This window comes from Aethalodelphis obliquidens, unplaced genomic scaffold (assembly GCF_003676395.1).
Source record: "Aethalodelphis obliquidens isolate GAN/ISIS:26980383/991018 unplaced genomic scaffold, ASM367639v1 scaffold3, whole genome shotgun sequence".
Lineage (NCBI taxonomy): Eukaryota > Metazoa > Chordata > Mammalia > Artiodactyla > Delphinidae > Aethalodelphis > Aethalodelphis obliquidens.
In genome coordinates this window covers 31,267,978-31,288,860 of record NW_020837947.1, presented here as the reverse complement: position 1 = coordinate 31,288,860, position 20,883 = coordinate 31,267,978, and the positions used below count along the sequence as shown (strand labels likewise).

General features: G+C 40.7%; 1 protein-coding gene across 25 annotated transcripts in view; it reads right to left on the bottom strand.

Moving 5' to 3' along the window:
• The window catches only part of EPB41L2 (erythrocyte membrane protein band 4.1 like 2), a 267,535-nt gene that overhangs the window by 67,845 nt on the left and 178,807 nt on the right, over positions 1-20,883 (bottom strand). For 15 of the 25 annotated variants that reach the window (XM_027086494.1, XM_027086522.1, XM_027086469.1 and 12 more), the window contains 8 exons: positions 20,163-20,264; positions 16,442-16,609; positions 14,170-14,223; positions 13,399-13,962; positions 11,398-11,520; positions 9,511-9,609; positions 7,709-7,789; positions 1,064-1,169 (listed from right to left, as the gene is read on the bottom strand). In XM_027086494.1, the coding sequence (XP_026942295.1) occupies positions 1,065-1,169; positions 7,709-7,789; positions 9,511-9,609; positions 11,398-11,520; positions 13,399-13,962; positions 14,170-14,223; positions 16,442-16,609; positions 20,163-20,264 (1,296 nt within the window). In that variant the 3' untranslated portion in view covers position 1,064. The remainder of the gene's footprint in view (positions 1-1,063; positions 1,170-7,708; positions 7,790-9,510; positions 9,610-11,397; positions 11,521-13,398; positions 13,963-14,169; positions 14,224-16,441; positions 16,610-20,162; positions 20,265-20,883) is intronic. The other 10 variants (XM_027086559.1, XM_027086577.1, XM_027086568.1 and 7 more) reach the window with 6 other exon arrangements.

Genomic DNA, 20,883 nt, shown 5'->3' with positions numbered 1-20,883 from the left:
TTACTCAGTGTTTAAGAACCCTTTAACGCAACTTTTAAAGGCTATCTGTACTTCGCCATCACATGGAAGCAGCATAATGTATAACCACTCCCTACCGCTGGCCATTTAGATTGTTTCAAATTTCTTGCTAGTATATATAAACATGTGATACTCTTGTAGGTAAATCTTTGTATCCGTCTCTGATTATTTAAGATAAATTTCTCACAGTGGTTTAAACGGTAAGCATGTCTGACGTGGGTTTTTGCCAAGTTGCCCTCCAGGAAATATTACTAATTGATACAGCAGCATAAGTATATTCCCCGCCCCCCCCACCTTCTCGACCCTGGCTAAAAACGTAAACTTTGCCAGATTCAGCAGTGAATTTTTCATTTGTATTGATGTAAACAATATGAGGCTGAATACTTTTTGCTCATTATTCACTTAGTTTCTACATGGTTTACTTGCTTAATCCTCTACTTAAGTGTTTACATTTTCTGATGACACATAAGAGCTTCTTAATATAATATATTCAGGATATTAATCCTGTCTCTGCCAGGTACGTTGAACTTTATCACTTACCTTTTACTTTTGTTTTTGTTGGTTTGGCTCAAATTTTTACCTCTTTATACAGTCAAAGCAATCTTTTCCTTTATGGTTCCTTCTCTGATACAGAGTTCTTAATGTCTCCATTTAAAAGATTAACTCATCTCCCCTTTGGGCCCCTACGACAAAAATCCCTCATCTAAACGAAAGCAATAGCACCTTCCTAACAGGCTCTTTGTGAACATTGAGATAACTTATATTAATGCGCTTTACAAATAGTAAAGTAACATATAAATGTTGATTATTAGCGGCTCTCAATACATGGCAGTTATTAACACCACACGATGCCCGTGGGTCCACAGAGTTTATAGTTAACTATATACAGGTCACCCGAGCAGATGTACTTGGAGATGAAAAAGTCTGAAAGATCAGATGAACTGTAGGAGACAGGCACCATGATGCAGACGTGCCTTTCACATCGCTCGGCAGGTTCAGGAATACAGAACAGTCATGAGAAAGGCCCCAATGACGAGGCTCTTACCTTACTCTTCCCCCTCGTCCAGCTCGGTTTCTTTGTGCACCACAACCCTCGTGACCGACATGTCGGGGTGCTGCTCCCTGGCTTCCCTGATGGCCTGGGCCAGCGCCTGCGGGGTCAGGAGAGAGCACTGTGAGTAGAGGAAGAGGCTCTTTCTCGGGATGGCTGTACACGAGCATAGCCATCACCTGGGATCCATCCCTCCTCCTGCCAAGACAGTTTCACTGCTGTATTTGAGGAAGCAAGAGATTTGAAATGGGCTCCTTTTTCATTTTAGAGAATGCATCTCATTTCCCCAGGTTTCCCATTTCTCCAGTCCACTGCCAAATAATGATACACGTAGGAGAAACACGCTGGCTCTGAATCCCACTCAGCCTGGCACGCACTGTGAGACGCGGAGAAAACAGATCTTCTCTGACCTTAGGACTCTCATCTGCAACCTGAGACTTATGCTAAGATTATAAAGATAATGTTAAGGTTCGATGTATGGACTGAAAGAATGATGTGAAGCCTCCAGGGTGGTGTATGCCCTCCACACTCGAGTGATACTTGAAATTACCCAGTTGCCTCAAAACTCATGGTGCAAGAAATCTCTGGCATTCCTATACACTAATGATGAAAAATCTGAAAGAGAAATTAAGGAAACACTCCCATTTACCACTGCAACCAAAAGAATAAAATACCTAGGAATAAACCTACCTAAGGAGACAAAAGACCTGTATGCAGAAAACTATAAGACACTCATGAAAGAAATTAAAGATGATACAAACAGATGGAGAGATATACCATGTTCTCGGATTGGAAGAATCAACATTGTGAAAATGACTACACTACCCAAAGCAATCTACAGATTCAATGCAACCCCTATCAAACAACCATTGGCATTTTTCACAGAACTAGAAAAAATTTTTTCACAATTTGTATGGAAACACAAAAGACCCCGAATAGCCAAAGCAATCTTGAGAAAGAAAAACGGAGCTGGAGGAATCAGGCTCCCAGACTTCAGACTATACTACAAAGCTACAGTAATCAAGACAGTATGGTACTGGCACAAAAACAGAAATATAGATCAATGGAACAGGATAGAAAGCCCAGAGATAAACCCACGCACATATGGTCACCTGATTTTTGGTAAAGGAGGCAAGAATATACAATGGAGAAAAGACAGCCTCTTCAATAAGTGGTGCTGGGAAAACTGGACAGCTACATCTAACAGAATGAAATTAGAACACTCCCTAACACCATACACAAAAATAAACTCAAAATGGATTAAAGACCTAAATGTAAGGCCAGACACTACCAAACTCTTCGAGGAAAACATAGGTAGAACACTCTATGACATAAATCACAGCAAGATCCTTTTTTGACCCACCTCCTAGAGAAATGGAAATAAAAACAAAAATAAACAAATGGGACCTAATGAAACTTAAAAGCTTTTGCACAGCAAAGGAAACCATAAACAAGATGAAAAGAAAACCCTCAGAATGGGAGAAAATATTTGCAGACGAAGCAACTGACAAAGGATTTATCTCCAAAATTTACAAGCAGCTCATGCAGCTCAGTATCAACAAAACAAACAACCCAGTCCAAAAATGGGCAGAAGACCTAAACAGACATTTCTCCAAAGAAGATATACAGATTGCTAACACACACATGAAAGAATGCTCAACATCATTAATCATTAGAGAAATACAAATCAAAACTACAATGATACAATGAGGTATCACCTCACACCAGTCAGAATGGCCATCATCAAAAAATCTACAAACAATAAGTGCTGGAGAGGGTGTGGAGAAAAGGGAACCCTCTTGCACTGTTGATGGGAATGTAAATTGATACAGCCACTATGGAGAACAGTATGGAATTTCCTTAAAACACTAAAAATAGAACTACCACACAACCAGCAATTCCACTACTGGGCATATACCCTGAGAAAACCATAATTCAAAAAGACTCATGTACCACAATGTTCATTGCAGCTCTATTTACAACAGCCAGGACATGGAAGCAACCTAAGTGTCCATCCATAGATGAATGGATAAAGAAGATGTGGCACATATATACAATGGAATATTACTCAGCCATGAAAAGAAACGAAATTGAGTTATTTGTAGTGAGGTGGATGGACCTAGAGTCTGTCATCCAGAGTGAAGCAAGTCAGAAAGAGAAAAACAAATACCCTATGCTAACACATATATATATATATGTGGAATCTAAAAAAAAAAAAAGAAAAAAAATGGTCATGAAGAACCTAGGGGCAGGACGGGAATAAAGATGCAGACCTACTAGAGAATGGACTTGAGGACACAGGGAGGGGAAGGGTAAGCTGGGACAAAGTGAGAGAGTGGCATGGACATATATACATTCCCAAATGTAAAATCGATAGCTAGTGGGAAGCAGCTGCACAGCACAGGGAGATCAGCTCGGTGCTTTGTAACCACCTAGAGGGGTGGAATAGGATGGGTGGGAGGGAGACGCAAGAGGGAAAAGATATGGGGATATATGTATAGCTGATTCACTTTGTTATAAAGCAGAAACTAACACACCACTGTAAAGCAATTATACTCCAATAAAGATGTTAAAAAAAATAAAATTAAAAAAAAAAAAAAACTCACAGTGCAAGACCAGGCTCTGCTCATCTTTGCCCTCTTAGGCTCTCAGTAATTGCTTGAGGAATGTTGCAGGAAAAATATCTATTAGCTTCTAGGACATAGAACAATTAAAACCACAAGCAACAATGACGACAAACAATCAGTAAAGCTAAAGAAAAGAGAGAGACTAATCTTTTAGATAATAAAATACAGCTCCCTATTTTACAGGTGGAAACAGTGAAGGCAAAAAGGTTAATGGGTCTTCCTCAGGACCATCCTGCCAGGGGGCTACAGGGCAGGAGAGGGCTGCCCCTCCACTGATTCATGGGCGTTTCCCTGGATGAGGCTGTGAGAAAGCAGACAAGATTTCTCTGAGTTTGATCAGAAAGTAAACTGTACACAAGGATTATGGCAAAGTGGAAAGATCCTGTTTTTCAGAGGGAAAGATGTTTAAAGAGGTCTCGGGGGAAAAAGTAAAAGAAAACTGCACGGAACAACACTCAAAATCTAGGAAAGAACTTGAAAACAAAAAAGAAATCCTACTAGGAGAGAGATTGCTGTATCTCATAAGGAAAACATACATTTGAAAAAAGCAGCACAATTTTCCTGCTGCGTTGTCACCTGCCTTTGGGGACAACTGCATTTCTTGTTTGCAGTATCATTTCCGTCAGCTGGAAGGTTACTGAGCAAAACCCTGAGCCGCATTCCACAAAGAAAGATAAAACTACCCCCCAAAATTATTTTTACGCCAAAGACTTTTCACTCAGAAGCTTGGAAGACACTTGAGGGTGCTTAAATTTCCACTGGGGAACAAACTCTGGCAACCTACCTGTGTTGGGACAAGAGAGGATCAGACAGGGGACCAGGCTTCCACTTAAGCATCAGCACAACTGCTTGCCACGTGGGGAGAGCAGGCAGCCCAGTGGGCAGGAGCAGAGTGGGGACCTCGTCTCAGAGCAGGACAGCAAGTGCTGCCGTGTACTAACTGCAGTGTGAGTGGGGAAGGCGACCAAGTACATCAGGGAGGCTCTAAGTCTGTGTTCAGAGGCAAGAGGGAGATTGGAACAATCAACACGGTCTAGTCCCAGCTGGTTTCTGGAATCCAATTTGAGAAAGGACAGCTCTGATGGGAGCCAACGTGGCTACAGAACAACGTCTCAGCTACTTTGAATTTATGTTCATTACAAAGACCTGCCTACATTAAACCCTGCACCTGTCAAAGAGGAAACATACATGATACCCAAGGGAAGGTAGCAGGCGTGAAACATGCTTTAATTAGCAGAAAAGTAGGGAAAATGGAAAACTGCTATTATCATCTTCAAACATATTTGAAGTCAGTTTGCCCTTAGTTCCTTTCCTTCCATAATATCGGTACACGTAATTAAATACCGTAAAATGTTAATTCACTGCGGGAACAGTAAAGACTGTGAGAAAACTATCACATTGCACGGCCAAATTGAGAAGTTATTTTATTAGAAAGAAATACACTTTTCCGTGTTGTTTATGCCTCCCGGGTACGGAGCTGAGAGCCACAACTAGCACCGGGTGTAGAAGCTGCAAAGCCTCTTTCATTTGCCAGCACAAAAGAGATTCCTTCTTTTCCTATCCTGCTCAGATGAAGGGTTTCCTTCCACTATTAAAATTCTTTTAATGTAGGCAAGGAACTGAAAAGGTGTCAATGACATTAAAGTCACTGCATGATCAACATCAGTTTGTGGCAGGGAACTAATTTCCCTCCTTTACTTTTAAATAGCTCCACCATCTCATTTACAGGCTATAAGGGGAAAGCGAACTCATCATGAGCTCCTGGTGACAAGCATACCAGAAGCCACAATTACATTTACTCAAAAACGTTTATGACATCTTATAAATAAACATGAAAAAGGTAAATATCTGTTCTCTTCATTTGGATATCTGGCCTCAGTTTTGGGTTTTTTGGTTTTTTTTTTTAATCGTAGTTGATTTACAATGTTGTGTTAGTTTCAGGTGTACAGCAAAGTGATTCAGTTATACATATACATATCCTTTTTCAGATTCTTTACCCTTATAGGTTATTACAAGATATTGACTATAGTTCCCTGTGCTATACAGTAGGTCCTTGTTGTTTATCTATTTTATACATAGCGGTGTGTGCACCTGTTAATCCCAAACTCCCAATTTATCCCTCCCCCCGCCCCCTCGCCCCACTTCAGTTTTAAAATGGGCTGAAGGTGTGCGTCCTCACAGCAACAGCTAAAGCTGCAGCGTCATGATTTTCTTCTAATGGGAGAGTTAGGAATTTTGTTATTTTGTGTTATTTTGGAACTTACGTTTCAGACTGTGTTTTTAATATCTGCTGTTCAGAAGCATTACTATCTAGATTTGAGTTTTCAGGAAAAACGGGACGAAAGAATGCACATAAAATAAAACCTGCAAGTAACCCCTCAAGGGAAAAAGTGGCATTTGAAACCCTAAAAGGGCCTTGTTTGGTGGAGACAGAGGGCAGACGAAACAAAGGCTGGGAGAGGACCCCGATTTTCACCTTCCATCAGGCCAAAGAATGTGGGTTCCTGCCCAGCACACTGTAGAAATTCAATAAATGCTGAGCGAGAGTCCCAGAGGAAAAAAGAGTAAGAATACGTATGGTTTGCTCCAACTTAAGGTCAGAGCAACTCAAAACTGTCCCAGTGAAGAGAAGTAGAATAAATCTTCTGTATAGGAAACCAGACGCTTGGTTTCCACACAGGTAATTCATTTTCTAGTGGTGAACAGACACACGTATAGTCATCTACTAGGAAGCTCTATTACTAAGTCAAAATTCAGAGTCAGGGCAAACTTTTAACCTATAATAACTGTCAAGGAATTTTTAAAAATACATTATGAGGGCTTCCCTGGTGGCACAGTGGTTGACAGTCAGCCTGCCGATGCAGGGACATGGGTTCGTGCCCAGGTTCAGGAAGATCCCACATGCCGCGGAGTGGCTGGGCCCGTGAGCCATGGCCGCTGAGCCTGCACGTCCAGAGCCTGTGCTCCGCAACGGGAGAGGCCACAACAGTGAGGGGCCCGCGTACCGCAAAAAAAAAAAAAAAAAAAAAATTATGAAATATGTAAGTAAAATTCTATATACAGGAGTTTTAGAAAACAGTAATTTTCTTTTTAGGCATGTAAGAAAATCTATTCCTGTTTGGCCTTTCTTACAGCAAGTCTTTCTTAAACGAGAAATTTTGTTCTCTAAAATTTCTGTGTTCAAAGATGGGTGACTATCATTTGTTCCTACTCCCCAGCTGAGGACAACTGAACATTTGGTCAACTGAACATTTCCATTTCTTCAAATTATTGTAAAAGGAAAAGAGCTTGGTCTCCTTTAGAGCTGAGTTAAAATCACTCAGAAAATAACAGAACAAAAAATTCTCATCATCACTTGGGACTGCAGTCTAAAATTAAAGCTACTCTCCAAGTCTCCAGCGGTTCCATTCGTCACCTGTTCAGCTTAACAGTAGAATGGAAGTACAATTCTTTAAAAAATCTTTTCTGGATACATATAAATTTTCACTTTGTAAGAGACCTTATATTACCTTTTCTTATCCTTCAATAATAGTAATAACTAGGAGAAAACATCTAGAAGTGAATAGCCCGACTTTTCTAATGCTATAAAAAAATACTTGATAAGTTCCTGAAAGCAGGCATAAGTCAAACTTAGTGGCTTTCCTTATTTTTTTGGAAGCCAGTGTCGTTTAACTGCCATTTATTCGTCAGTAACTGATGACTTGCCTTTAAACCAGGCCCACGTGAATGCCTGACGGTTGCCAAAAATCCTCTTGATTATTGTGAGTCAAAGGTGCATGTAAAGCTAGTGTGAAATGAAAAACAACCCACATTTTGTGCTAATTCAGTACCAGGAAGGCTGAAAGGACAGGCTGTGTCTAGACTGTGAAGGGTCTTTATGCCAAGCTTAGGAGGTGCATTCATCTCGGAAGGAGGTACTGAGAGAAGCGGTTTGACACAGGGACATGACATGATGACAGAAACTTAGAAAATAAACGCGGCCAGTTTCAGAACCAGAAGCTCAAGTCTTTACCTGGTCGTGATCAATATCTGCATCTCCCGTGATCACGATGCGCTTTTCAATTCTTGTTTCAGATATTCCACCTTTTACAGTCTAAAGGTCATAAAGAAACAGAAGGGAGGGAGGATTAGCAATCACTAAAACATGTTTACACATAATCAGAGAAAACAGAGATGGCGCACACCCAGACCTTCCGATCATCCTTAAGCAATTCACACTGGGTGGGGAAGACTGATGTTCTAGAAATTTCTTTATTTTTAAGCTCCATAGAGAATCTGATCGTTCAAAGTGTAGCATCATCTGTAAGCACTCCTAAACTGAAAGCAACCTTAAAAACTATCTTATCAAGATTCAGGTGAGATTAAGATGCAACAGATGCCATTTAATCCAAACAACTCCACTGGAACATTCCGGTACAGTTTCCTGAGTTTCTTCACTTCCAATTGGCCAATTTTTGAAAAGAAGCGAGCAAAGGAGAAGTAGTTGTTTGTTTTATGTAGAGTTTATAAGGAATGCTAATAATTTAAGCATCTAGTTTAGGTTTGGGAAATTGACTGGCATCATACAGATCCATTTGGTGATTTTCTTCATTTGGTTTAGTGCAATAATAAAAAAAAAAAGAAGACTTGGACTTGGTTTAAGATAGGTAAGATGTGTGAGGGCGATATAAAGATTTTCATCCAGTGTTTGATTTGATTCTGCACGTGGCTGTGACATGGACACGGAATGTGGCTGAACAAAGGCTGTGAGGAGACCCGGGGGTAGGAGCTCCTGGGTGAACTGCCCACAGAGTTCCAGAGTTACTGGCTTGGAGCGAGGTGACAGAAGCCTGGGGCATGATAGAGGCTGAGAGATCATATGCCTGTGACACTCTAAACAATGAGCAAATACCACCCAGTCCTGAGAAAGTGCACACTCAACCTCTACAACACTGATAAATTTACACACGGTCACAGGTATCGCACTTCACTGTAAGAAACAAGGCTGATCGCTAAGATCATTAGGTCTTAATAACTTGATATGCTTTAAAATGAACACCAATACCATCTTGCACTTATGGGACATTTTTTAATTCACAAAATTTTTTTTGTTGTTGAAATGTGGCGTGAGGAGGGCACAAGGGATACATTTGAGACCTTCAAGCACTAACCAAACGTGAGAAGCAGAAGCAAAAAGGAACGACTGGAAAATAATGCTGGATTAGAAAGGTGATGACCATGTCACGCACTGGAATCACGTGGAGGGCTTCCTAAACACTCCTGGGGTTTCAGAAGATCCAGAGTGGGGTCACAGTATTCACACTGCTAACAAGTCCCTGGGTGAGACTGCCGCTGACAGTGCAGAGACCACACTTTGAGGATCGCTGGTCATCAGGTGTTAAACATTTAGAGAGTGATCTGGAGAAATGCTCCAAATCGACACACTAGTATCTTAAATCAATGGGGGAAATGTATATGATTTGAACAACTCGGTGAAAATTTTCAACGGCAGTCTTCACTTCCTTGCTTCAGTCAGGAGAGCTGACTTGTACTTACCAAAGCTAGGCTTCCAATTTTATTAGGTTCCCTCTGCTCCTACAGCTGTCTTAAGTATAGCTATTTAGAACATATTTTTACCCCCTTGTACTTTACAAATTTGCAATTTGGATTTGGTTTAAATACAAATGTCAGTGGAGCCCAGTTTCTTGCACACTTTAAATCTAGGCATTTTTATTCCACTGGCACTGTGCGTAATAATTGGAAGTGTGAATAGGAACAAAGAAACCATTCAGAAAAGATTTTGTTGGCAGTGTACATTCCCCTGGATTGCTTTACCTTGGTGATGTGTGTGGTTGTCGTCGTCGACACGGACTCGGATGTGACGGTCTGTGCAGTCAGTAATGTGCCCGAGTCACCACCAGCCCCGCCATCAATCTTTGAAGAGTTGGGGGGAAAACACAAAGCAAAGCTTAACTTCCGTTACGTTGTCAGAGAAGACCCCTCCCCATCGAACATGCAGCTTTTAAGACCTAAGGAGGCGGCAGAAGACGCTAGCTGCCTATCCTCTGCATGTCTGTAGTGGTGATTTACTGATCAGAGACTGGCTGGCATTTATAAACAGAGTAAAGTCAAGGGCTAAATGCACATGGAGAAGCCAACCCTGGGCAGAGAGAGAAAATACAAAGAATGGACGTAGAAGGTGGGACTGAGATCTACAGGGGAGTCGTGAGAAAATCTGGCTGAGGGCCATTTACAGAAGCTAGAAGAAGAAAGCAGAGAACCAAGCAGAGAAGTTTCCACAGTGACCAGAAGTGCTGAGTTTGTTGTTTTTTTAAGCACAGGTGGGTAAAAATAAATGTTTTCTCAGATTACTAAGCAACAGAACCTGACCAGGATAGACTAAGCTTAAGCGATTTGGTTAATTGCTTATCTCTAGATTTTTTTTTAATGACATGGTTCCTGTAATAGTTTGTGCGTATGCACGGCTACATGTATTTCAATACGTATGCACACGTGTGTGCACATGTGCACGCACTCTCTATATAAGTGTGTATATATATAGCTTATATATAAATCTTATACGATGTCTATATAGGGTTTAACTTCTTTACTTTGATACTAGAAAGTTCTAGAGTTTACCAAGGGAAATAATGAAGCACATTAATGGGCTAGGAGTTTATGCTAAGATCGTCAAACACATTTACCTCCAGTTTCCTGACACTGACAGGAAATAACTGGAAAGTGCAGAGTCTTTCTTACTGTAAGTTAGGAGGAGATCTCTCGAACTTGGGTCACGCATCTCTACTTCTTTACAAGGGCACTTACCACAACAGAAACACTTGAGTACACGCTCTCCTACCACACCTGTTCATAAGAAACCTATTTGTGCTTATGCGGGATCTACGCACATTTACGGAGAGCATATCTAAAATGATTTTAAGGAATGTTTCACGCATAAACGCATTACACCTTTAAAAAATATTTCGAGAGGACAGTAATCTGCCATCCTCCACCACGGTACAATCCTACTAGAACACTAAATTTCTCAGTTGAGAAAAGAGTTGTCCCAGTTTCTAAACGGTTCCATTTTGAAATGATGACTACTTTCCCCTTTTTTGTTACCCTTAAGGTTAAATATCATATTTCAAATCTTTACAGAATCAATGTGTGAATACCTAAAATCAAACACACGAATCTGATCATTATTTAGACGCACAGTATCATATTTACATAAGAATGGCGACATATGTTTTTCAGAAAATAATCCCACATGAGGAGAAGCACAGGTGTGTGTGCATTATGTGTGTACCTGTAAACAAGAGTGAGTTGAATGGCTCTGTCTTCGTGGAGTTGGAGGAGGGGATAAAAGCCTAAATTAAATCCTACGAATCCATAAATTAAATCAGATCCAACAACCTTTGTAAGATGATCTGTTTCCCAAGTGTACATAAACACTCCTGGATACATCAAGCCAGAGATGGCTCATAAGAATAATAAGAACAACATTGGTACTGCCTGTCCTAAAAAATCACATGTATGCTTTCCCCCATAATCAATGGGTCACCAATTTTATTGTAGCAAGTTACGTTGCTGAAGTAGTTATAAAATGGAGATATAAAAAGCTACGTCAAAGTCAGAAACATAAACTAGGAGAAGACAGAACGAAAACAGAAAGACTAAGTAAAAAAGAACTCAAACAGTCCAAGTCTAGAGACTTTGTACCTGTGGAGACTCATATGTGATGGTTTTGGTCTCCGTTTGGACAATAGGGACTTCCTTGGTGGAGATTTCTGTCCTTTGTGAGGCATCAGAAATTGTTACCATCTCTGTTTTTACCACTGGTGGCTGAAGTGAAAAGGAAGGGAAACATAAATTCTAGAGGTAATAAAGTAAAAGTGCTTAATGGAGGCTTCAAAAATAACTGTAAGAAATATATCCAAACACACACTCATGAACAAAAGACAAGAGTAAAAGGAAATCATCTAAAACAAAAAAAACCACTTTCCTTCAAATATCATATATATGTGTATAGATATATATGAAGAATAAGCTAGTATAATGGCTCCCTAAATCGTGGCGGGCTTCAGATTATGATGGTCCCAAATTACTTACGTGTCAAGCCTGGCGTACAGTGATATGGAAACTTTAGCTTTAAGCAAGTAATGATAAAATTGAAAAGAAAACAAAACAGAATGAGCGATGAGAAGTGACCTGCCTCAATTTTTATTACAGTTTAAAGAAGCATATAGTTTGTGTGAAGGCTGTAAGGTTTGCGTGTGTGCCTTTAATTGGCACACTTGGTCAGTAGGCTAAGATTTCCTCTTTTCCCAAAAGCCTTTTCTGCCCTACTGACAAGGAGATCCCATTTTCAGAAAGAATACCTTCAAGCAGGATTGTTTTCAGTTATACCTGTCTAAATCTTGCAGTGTTTCTTCTGTATTACATAAGTTAAAACGTTATATACCTGTAGAGTCACTCCACCATTGTTGCATTAATGCTCTGAACCATTCAAAACATTCAAGGAGATGCCTGTTAACATTGCCTGTTAACACTGCAGTCTGCTGAGCGTGTATCTTTAATACACCATCAGACTATACTACTACCAAAGCACTACAGTGCTTTCCTTGAGAGAAAATTCCCAAGTGTAATTATTTAAAGAGGAATAACCTGTATATTAAATGCAGAAAATAATAGTTCAAGGCATTCAAAGACTTTCAAAATGTCTTCTCTGAAGTGAAATCGGAAGTTTAAAAGTAACATAAATCCAGTTAATTATTTCAAGACAAAGTCACTTCAAGATTTTCTACCCCATGAAAGAGAGCAAATATGGATAATCCCTCTACTGTCGGCACTGAATTTTAATCAAGGAACACTCACATGGAAGTAAATCCTCCCTCAGCATAACTTTGACTCCCAAATCAGAGACACTGCACCTAGTGACCAAGACTTAAGCTAAGAGGAGTATGGAAAGTTCTCTTTCTTGAAGAGAAAAAGGAAAAGACCCATACCCAATGGAGACAACTCACAAAACACATGATCAAACTTGCAAATAATCCAGAATTGATGAGAGGACAGAACGAGAAGAGAAGGGTATCCTGTTAGCTTCTCGCTGCCCAGAAGGAAAGCTACGTCTCCTGACCAGACCGTACAATCCCTGGCATCTAAAACCTGAAGTGCCAGGGGTATTCAAGAAATAATGTTTTCATCAGGCTAGATGCTGAATTCAGAGCATCGTGGTAATCGGAGCCCGCTGCCATTCTGAAAATCTTAAACTGGAGAGAGAGTGAGCCAGAAAGTCAAATCCAGTCGTGACACCAGCAACACACACACACTGCCCGTTTTTCAACAATACATACACAATTTTCTAATGCACAAAAAGGCATTGAGTATGAGGAGACAGTGCAACTGAAGATAAACCATCAAAAACATCCAAAAACATGCAAAGAAAATTTTCAACGTGAAATGAGAAGGGAAAAAATGACACGGCTGCTGTTGGAAAGTTTATCGGGTGATCCAGTTGTGGTAAAGACGCCAGAAACCGTGACCCGAGAGGGCAGAAAATCGACAGAGCAGGGCCTTCCCCCTTCCTCCCGTGAGAGATCAAAATCAGAATCCTGTCGGAAAAGCTGAAGGAGACCTGGGAGGACAGGAGAAGAGAGGCAGGTGTGGCTCCGCCTGAGAAACAGCTCTAGCGTTGAGCTCCCGCTTGGGTCTCCCATTTACCTCTGAACAACAGATAATCTGTGGCAAAACGTCAATGTCAACGGGAGCCACGTCTCCGTTAACTTTCTGTTGCTCGTCCTCCGCTTCTTCGCTCACGTCTTGCTTAACAGCGCCTTCGTTTACACTCTTCTCGGCAGGGATCTGGGGGCCCGCTCCCTTTTCCTGGGTCACTGTTTCTACTGTGCCGACACCGGCACCTGCTTGCGTGACCGCGCTGGCTGCTGGCACCGGGTCCTGCCTCTCTACTACCTTGGCTGCTGGGCCGGGTGCCTCGTCCACCTCTTCTTCATACTCTCCCTGCTCCTCCCTGATGGCGCCCTCAGGCGCTCGGCGGTGGGGCCGGTACTCCCCCACGTCCTCCGCCTCCTCCTCGCTCTCGCTGCTGCTCTCAGAAGACAGGGGGGTGGGGTCTTTCTGCGTCCCCGGCTCCACCTTCCGCATCTCCCCAGGACCATGCCCAGGGGACGGCTCTTTACCGTTCATCTCTGCCGGGGTTACTCTTTCGTCTTTCCCAACCTCTGCCTGCTTCTTCTCCTCCACTATATTCAGAGTCTCAAGTGAACTCTGCACAGAAACAAAAATGGATGAGGGGGAAACAAAAATAGATGAATAAATCAAAACGACGGCAAGCAAAATTAACCGATGGCAGGTTCATGTCATGGAGGAAAGCAAAGATGATGATGATGATGGTGGACTGAAAGGGAAGCGGGTGAAAACGTGAGCGGGATTGGACACGTCGGGCAATGGTGTTAACATGGAAAAGGGGAGAACCTTAACAGCATCACTGGCTCCGGCGCAAGGCCCTTCCGACTCAGGAGCGCATTTCTGCGGAACAAAAAGCAACCGAGGACACAAAATCAATAAAGGTTTACCTCGACACCCACCAAAACAAACATCCGACACCGCAAAGACAGAACAGCAAGAATCAACAACTACAAAAACCTTTGCCCGAGGTCACATGAAGGACAATCCAGACAAATGCAAGAAGCTTAGGGAAGGAAACAAAAACACAAAAACTGCTAGCATCGTCCCAAAGAGACGAAATGGTTTTATTATACTTATATCTATAAGCTCCTTCTTGTTGAAAAGGTAGGGGGAAAAAAATGGAATTATACCAGAGCTTACTCATTATTTTAAAGTTTAAATGTTAAGACTTTTAAAATCTATTCGAGTTTGATTTTAATCAGACCCCCCCAAAAAAAAAATATCCTGGCCTGAACCCCTAATTCCTAAATGAATATACTATTAATACGATGATGCCTTTGTTTTTTGCCGGCTTGTTTAAAAATCAGCTTTAATTGGCAAAATTATAATTGTCTCAGATAGTTATTAACATAAAAATGTTGTCATTTCAGAAATGGTTATTAACATCCCAAACTGTGCGACAGATTAGCAAAAGGGATATTATAACATTAGGATGGATGTCAGTTATGGCTCCAAGTGTGTTCTCTTAGAATTTAGCTCCTCTATTTGAAAACTGAAATGGACCCAGTTTATCATTTGAGATGCACATTGCTAGCCTCTGCAGGCATCTACTTTGGGGGGACTAGATTTACTCCAGTTAAGTACAGGACCTAAATGTTCAATAAATGCCTGAAGACGAAATACATTAGTAAATAACTTCCTATGCTATAGTATTGATAATCAGGGTAGAAACTTTCTTACAAAGGAGTCTGTTTTCAAAGATTAAAATTTTCCGTTTTTTTTTTAAAAGGCTACTTTACATAAAGCCTAGCCAACTTTTTGACATTCGGGTAGCACTAATGCCTTGTGCTCTAACTTTAAAAATTCAGCTAGAGAGAGTAGCCCTACTTATTCAAGAAAGTATCTCGATGCTGAATGAAGAGCACTGCACCCCTGAACCCTCTGGGCAGAAACAGGCCTTGCTGTGAAGTTGCCAAGACACTAACTGGGCTGGAGCTGCTTCCTATAACGGATAACACGACCTCATGTTTATGTGCTCCAGCAACATGGACAACCACGAGCAAAAGGTCCTGAAAGGGCACCTATCAACATATACTCACACTGTGTTTGATCTGCCCTGTTATTCTTTTTTTTTTTTTTTTTTTTTTTGCAGTATGCGGGCCTCTCACTGCTGTGGCCTCTCCCACTGCGGAGCACAGGCTCCGGACACGCAGGCTCAGCGGCCATGGCTCACGGGCCCACCCGCTCCGCGACATGTGAGATCTTCCCGGACCGGGGCACGAACCTGTGTCCCCTGCATCAGCAGGCGGACTCTCAACCATTGTGCCATCAGGGAAGCCCCATGATCTGCCCTGTTATTCTTAAAGGCATGGTAAGGGCATGTTTTCATTGCTCAAAATGAATACCATGTAAATCACGTTACTGACAGACCAAGAGAGCCATCCTTCCAAGTCTATTGAAAGCCCAGAGGTTTCAGATGTTAAACTGAAAATCTCTAAATCTATTTTGGTAAGTGGGTAACATTTAACTGTACCTACTTATAAACTTCTTTATAAATAAAGATATCCAGTGATCAGAACATTTCTAAAGGAGACATTTCATTATCATTATTTTTATTACTTAACCTCAAATGGCCAGATGGGTTCTGCCCAAGTTCAGGGAATCCCTTAGGGGTCATTCCAAAAAAATGAAAATAATTATTTCATTGAGTATGGCAAGCACTTCAAATTTTTCCATATAAGCAGGATTTTTAAAATAATAAACCATCAGAAGATGTTTAAAAGACATTTAGGCTTTGAAAACTTTTCTGCAAAAAATACTTAGCTTCTACTTGGTTGAAGGTTTCCCTCCACATAACAACTCAGACTCTGGGCCTTAGTGGTTTAAATGATTCTCTGAATTTAGGCAGACTGGGGTGGAGGGAAAGGAAGCAAGAGAAACATCCAATCAGTATCTTTTCCTCGAGTCCAAATTCTGTCATTATTTCTTGAATGTTTCTCCCAGGAAGAGTTAATTGCACCAGTGAAAGAACTGGAGGAAGGGGTTCCTTAATACTCAAAAAATAAAAATCACTCTTATACGTGGCTTTTAAAAACAGGGGAAACAAAGTAAAATGCACCTCAGGCAACTGTGAGAAGGGCGAGGAAGAAAGCTTTTCAGAAGGCGCACTAGAGCTCACAACAGTGCCCTCTGCTGTCCAAGTGGTGGCTGAGGTGAAGGAGGCTTTCACGCTATCAGAAAAGCCCTTTTCACTAAACAAAATTGATGTTATCTCCTCTTCTAGGCTCTAGAGAGGTCAGAAAAGGAAGAGCAAAGAGTTAACAATAAGTCAGAACAGACAGCAGTGACCTACTGAAAGGAAAGGTTACGCAAGAAAGAATCACAGAGCAGCATAAATTGAAAGAAAGGCAAGGATTCTAAAAGATTCTGCAGCAGGCGTCTGTGGCCACTGGCCTGAATGACAGCTTTCCACCCTGCTTGAGAATCGTTGATAGCTCTAACCTACAGAAACAAGCTAAAACTCTTTAGTGTCTCACTGAAACTTTATCACAAGCTGAGCATGACCAACCCACTCATCCGTCAAACGCTGCTCCGTATATTCTCGAGGGAGCTTCTCGGCGCGGGCCTTTCTGCATAGAACAGCCTCTTCGGTGGCCCCTGCACTTGCTACACTTATTTCTGTGTTAGAGCTTGGGTGTCCCTAAACCCTTGCCTCCAATGCCCTTCCCCAGGCACTCTGGGCCTTACCAATCTTGTCGTCTCTCTGATGTCCACTTAATATTCCACGTTTTGTGTATGGCCTTCACTAACCATTTCAGCTCCTACGACCTCTCCCCTGCCCCATACCACTCTGTACGGAAAGCGCTTTGACGGTAACCCACTGAAATTCCCTCAGACATGCTAAATATGCCATGGAATGAAGAAACAGTATCTTTTTTTTTTTTTCAACAAGAAACAGGTAAAGAAAAACAAAACTCTAAACAGGAAGACAAACTCAGAGGGGGAAACTCTGAGCAATGTGAAAATCATCTATCCCTGAAAGGCTATTAAGGCGAATTTAATCTTCATATTTCTGGCCCTTAAATGACAGTCCTTAATCTGCCTGAGGGCACAACAGGTAAGCTGGGGACTACCCCAGGTACCTAGAACGCCAATGGTTAAGAGTCACCATGAAGCTCCCCCTCACGTCAGATGTGTGCCAGAATACTTCCTAATAAAACCCACTGCTCAGCGATCTTAAAGACAGATAAACGAATGAATAACTGAATGGCATTCTGGGATGCCCCTTGGGACAGTGCACTAACTGGGGTGAAGGGAAGGTACGACCAGATGAGGAAGGCGAGGTGCGTAAGCACAGTACTCAGGAGAGAAAACAAGCTTCTGGACAATTCAGCTTAATTACAATCTCCAATAATTACATCATCCCTAGGGTCGGGTGGGTGGAGATGGTGTCCTAGCCGGTCAGAGATCACTGGAGAGTTGAAATAAGTGCCATGCATCTAATTATTCAATAAAATATCTCCAGAATTACCTTAAAAGTCCAGTGTATGTAATCTCTACTAGACTCAGGAGTTTCTATATAAAATATAAACTCATATTTTATACAAGTTCAAGTGTGTCATAATTCTCACAATACATAAGAGGATATACAATAGTTATTTGCCTATTAAAGACCAAATGATTTGGTTTCCAATTTTCTGCTCTACTCTCAAAATTATTCATAATGTACTGAAACCATTTTGAAAGTTTGATGTATTGATTTCTAAACAAGAAACTATTACTGTTCTTTTTTTTTAATCTATAAAACACATATTACAGACATTTGGAAAACTTGGTCAAATTATACTCTTATGCATAATTTTTTATTTTACATTTTTTTAAGGACTGCAATTTAAAGATAATCAGGACACCCTGAAAAATCAAGTAGCAAAATGAAGATGTAACAAAGACAGAAATTTAAAAGATATTCTGTTAAAAGTCAAAACACTCCAGCAGACTTAACTTTCAACTAATAGCAATGATGTGTTATTTGGCGCAGGGCGGATACAGTGTAAGTGGTCAAAAAATGTTTGTTGGGTGAATGGATGATTGCAGTTACAACAGTCCATATGTGTGTTAAGTACGTACGTACGTATTTTCCTGCGTGTGCTGGAGAGGAAAAGAATAAGAAAAAAGCAGTAACTTCAAGCGTAGATAAACTGTTTAGGAGCTTAACAGTGGATAAATTCCAGATTTAAATTTCACATAACATCATTTTAATGTTAACTTCTACAATAACGAATGGATGGTTTTCATTGTACATGGTTTATATTGTACACTCCCCTAAACGATGACATCCAGAAAAAATGATCATTTTAAACATTGTCACCAAAATCCCAAAGTTTCCTACTGCAAGGACATCACTTTAAATTGATCAAATGATGTCATCTGACTCGCTTCTAGGAGGATAGATTTTCAAAACTATGTAATATTTCAAAGCATATGATATTAAAGTCATCATTTTACACGCAAAGTCTGATTGGCTTTGGATTTCAAGCTAACCTTTAAAGTATATAAAGATGTCACTTGGTTTAGCTTTATGACGTTATGTTTCTCATTTGCAGTGTTCCAGAAATATTTCATCTCAACCAGATCTCAGATTCTCTTAGCGCAAGGCTTCATCTTCCACTTAATCTGCCTCCCCCACCATCCCACTGTATGTTCTGATGAGTAATACTCTCTACCAACTAACAAAATCAGACTTGGTGGAAGGGAAACACTTCCTCCTTATTCCAATCTGTGCTCTCGTTCCCATCCCCTATAATCCATTCCTCAACCAGCACCAGAGGGGTCTCTGTCATACACGTGGGATTATAGCACTACTCAGCTTAAAGCTCTCCAATAGTTTCCCATCACTCCTATAATGTAACTCCAAATTGTTAATATGTTCTTGAAGATCCTGCCAAGATCTGGAGTCTGACCTCTTGGACTTTTCTCAGACCTTGTCGTTTGGTCTTTCAGTCCTTTAAATTAATTCCTGTCTTGGGGCTGCATCTGCTCTTCCTTACACATGGAAAAAACTTCACACGTCCACCTCCTTCTCATCACTAAGGCCTCAACTCAAATGCTATCTCTTCCCAAGCCTTCCCAATCACCTTCTAACTCGACAAGTATTTCATCTCCTTAACACTTCTTAGCGCTCCAAATTTTCTAGTTACTAATTTGCATGTCTGCTATCTCCTCCACTATACTCTAAGCATTCTAGTCCCAACAAACAATTAGCTGACCAGCTGGCTAAGCAAAATCACTAGAAATAGAATAACAATGTAAAAGCAACGGAAAGCTAACTTCCCTAGTGATGCCAGATATTTCATATACGCAGGAGCACAGAGAGATCCGAGGGGCTCTTGCATACACCAAAATCTTTTAGCCCGTTGAAAATCTTAAAAAATAAAAATTCAAAAGGTTTCCAAATGCAATTAGTAGAACGGTAACCTAAATCACACGTAATTCTTTACTCTAACACCACCACAGTGTGCGTCGTACAAACAGTGCATTTTCGTGTGAAATCATGGTTTCCCAACTGCCAGCCACATCCATCAAAATAAGGGGCCATTTATCACCTATATCGGTTGAGATGTCCATATTTCAAATTGTGGATTTTCAAAGAAAGTACTTTTGCAATATGGTGCTTCTCATCTAATGATCCTATGTTTCTATTTTACTTTTTAAGCACTCAAAAGTTTATTTTAAAAAATTTAGGTTGATACACAAGGAAAAAGGAGTATCTTATGGCTGTGGACAGAAATAAAGGAAGAGGGGAAAAAGCAAGAGTAGATCCAAGGATGCAAGGTGAACACCTTGTCTGCCTCCTGGGCTTTCTCTTCAACTGTCCATGCGGCCGCCATCTGATGCTTCTCCGTCATGGATAAAATATCCTTGTAAAGATGGTCTCCTTTGCTCTATTGTTTTAAACAGTAGACATAATCAACAAATAAGACAAGTACAATTACATCTATAGCAACACAGACATAAAACGACTGTGTGGGTCAGCGGAACAAACCAGATGAAGCGGCACATAAAGAGAGGACACAATCCCAGCACGTCATCAGACACTGTTTCCCCAGAAAACACAACGCTCTAGAGTTGATTCTGAAATATGGACATTAATATCTTCAGAAAAGCTGAAAATAAGAATTAAAGTTGTATACAACTTCAGAAGACCCTGCTATGGTGTTTTAAATCTTAATATTGTCAAAAGCTTTTTCAGTTTTTAGCAATCACTTTTGCTCATCTGCTTTAAAGAGCTGTTTTCCTTTCACTGTCACAAACTTAGAAATTTAAAGTAACCAACAGCTTTGCTTTTTAAGAAAAGGTGAATAAAAATAGCCTAAGAATATATAAATCAAACGCCTACAATTTGGTAACATTCAAGTCAGACTAGATAATGAATTTAAGGAGAAGAGAGGGGTGAAAGGAAAAGAGGAAAGAGGAAATTGTAGGGTAACACCTGAACACACTTTTTAAAACTGCATATTAAATATAGTATGATCACTATCTCCCTCAAGTGAAATAAACGAG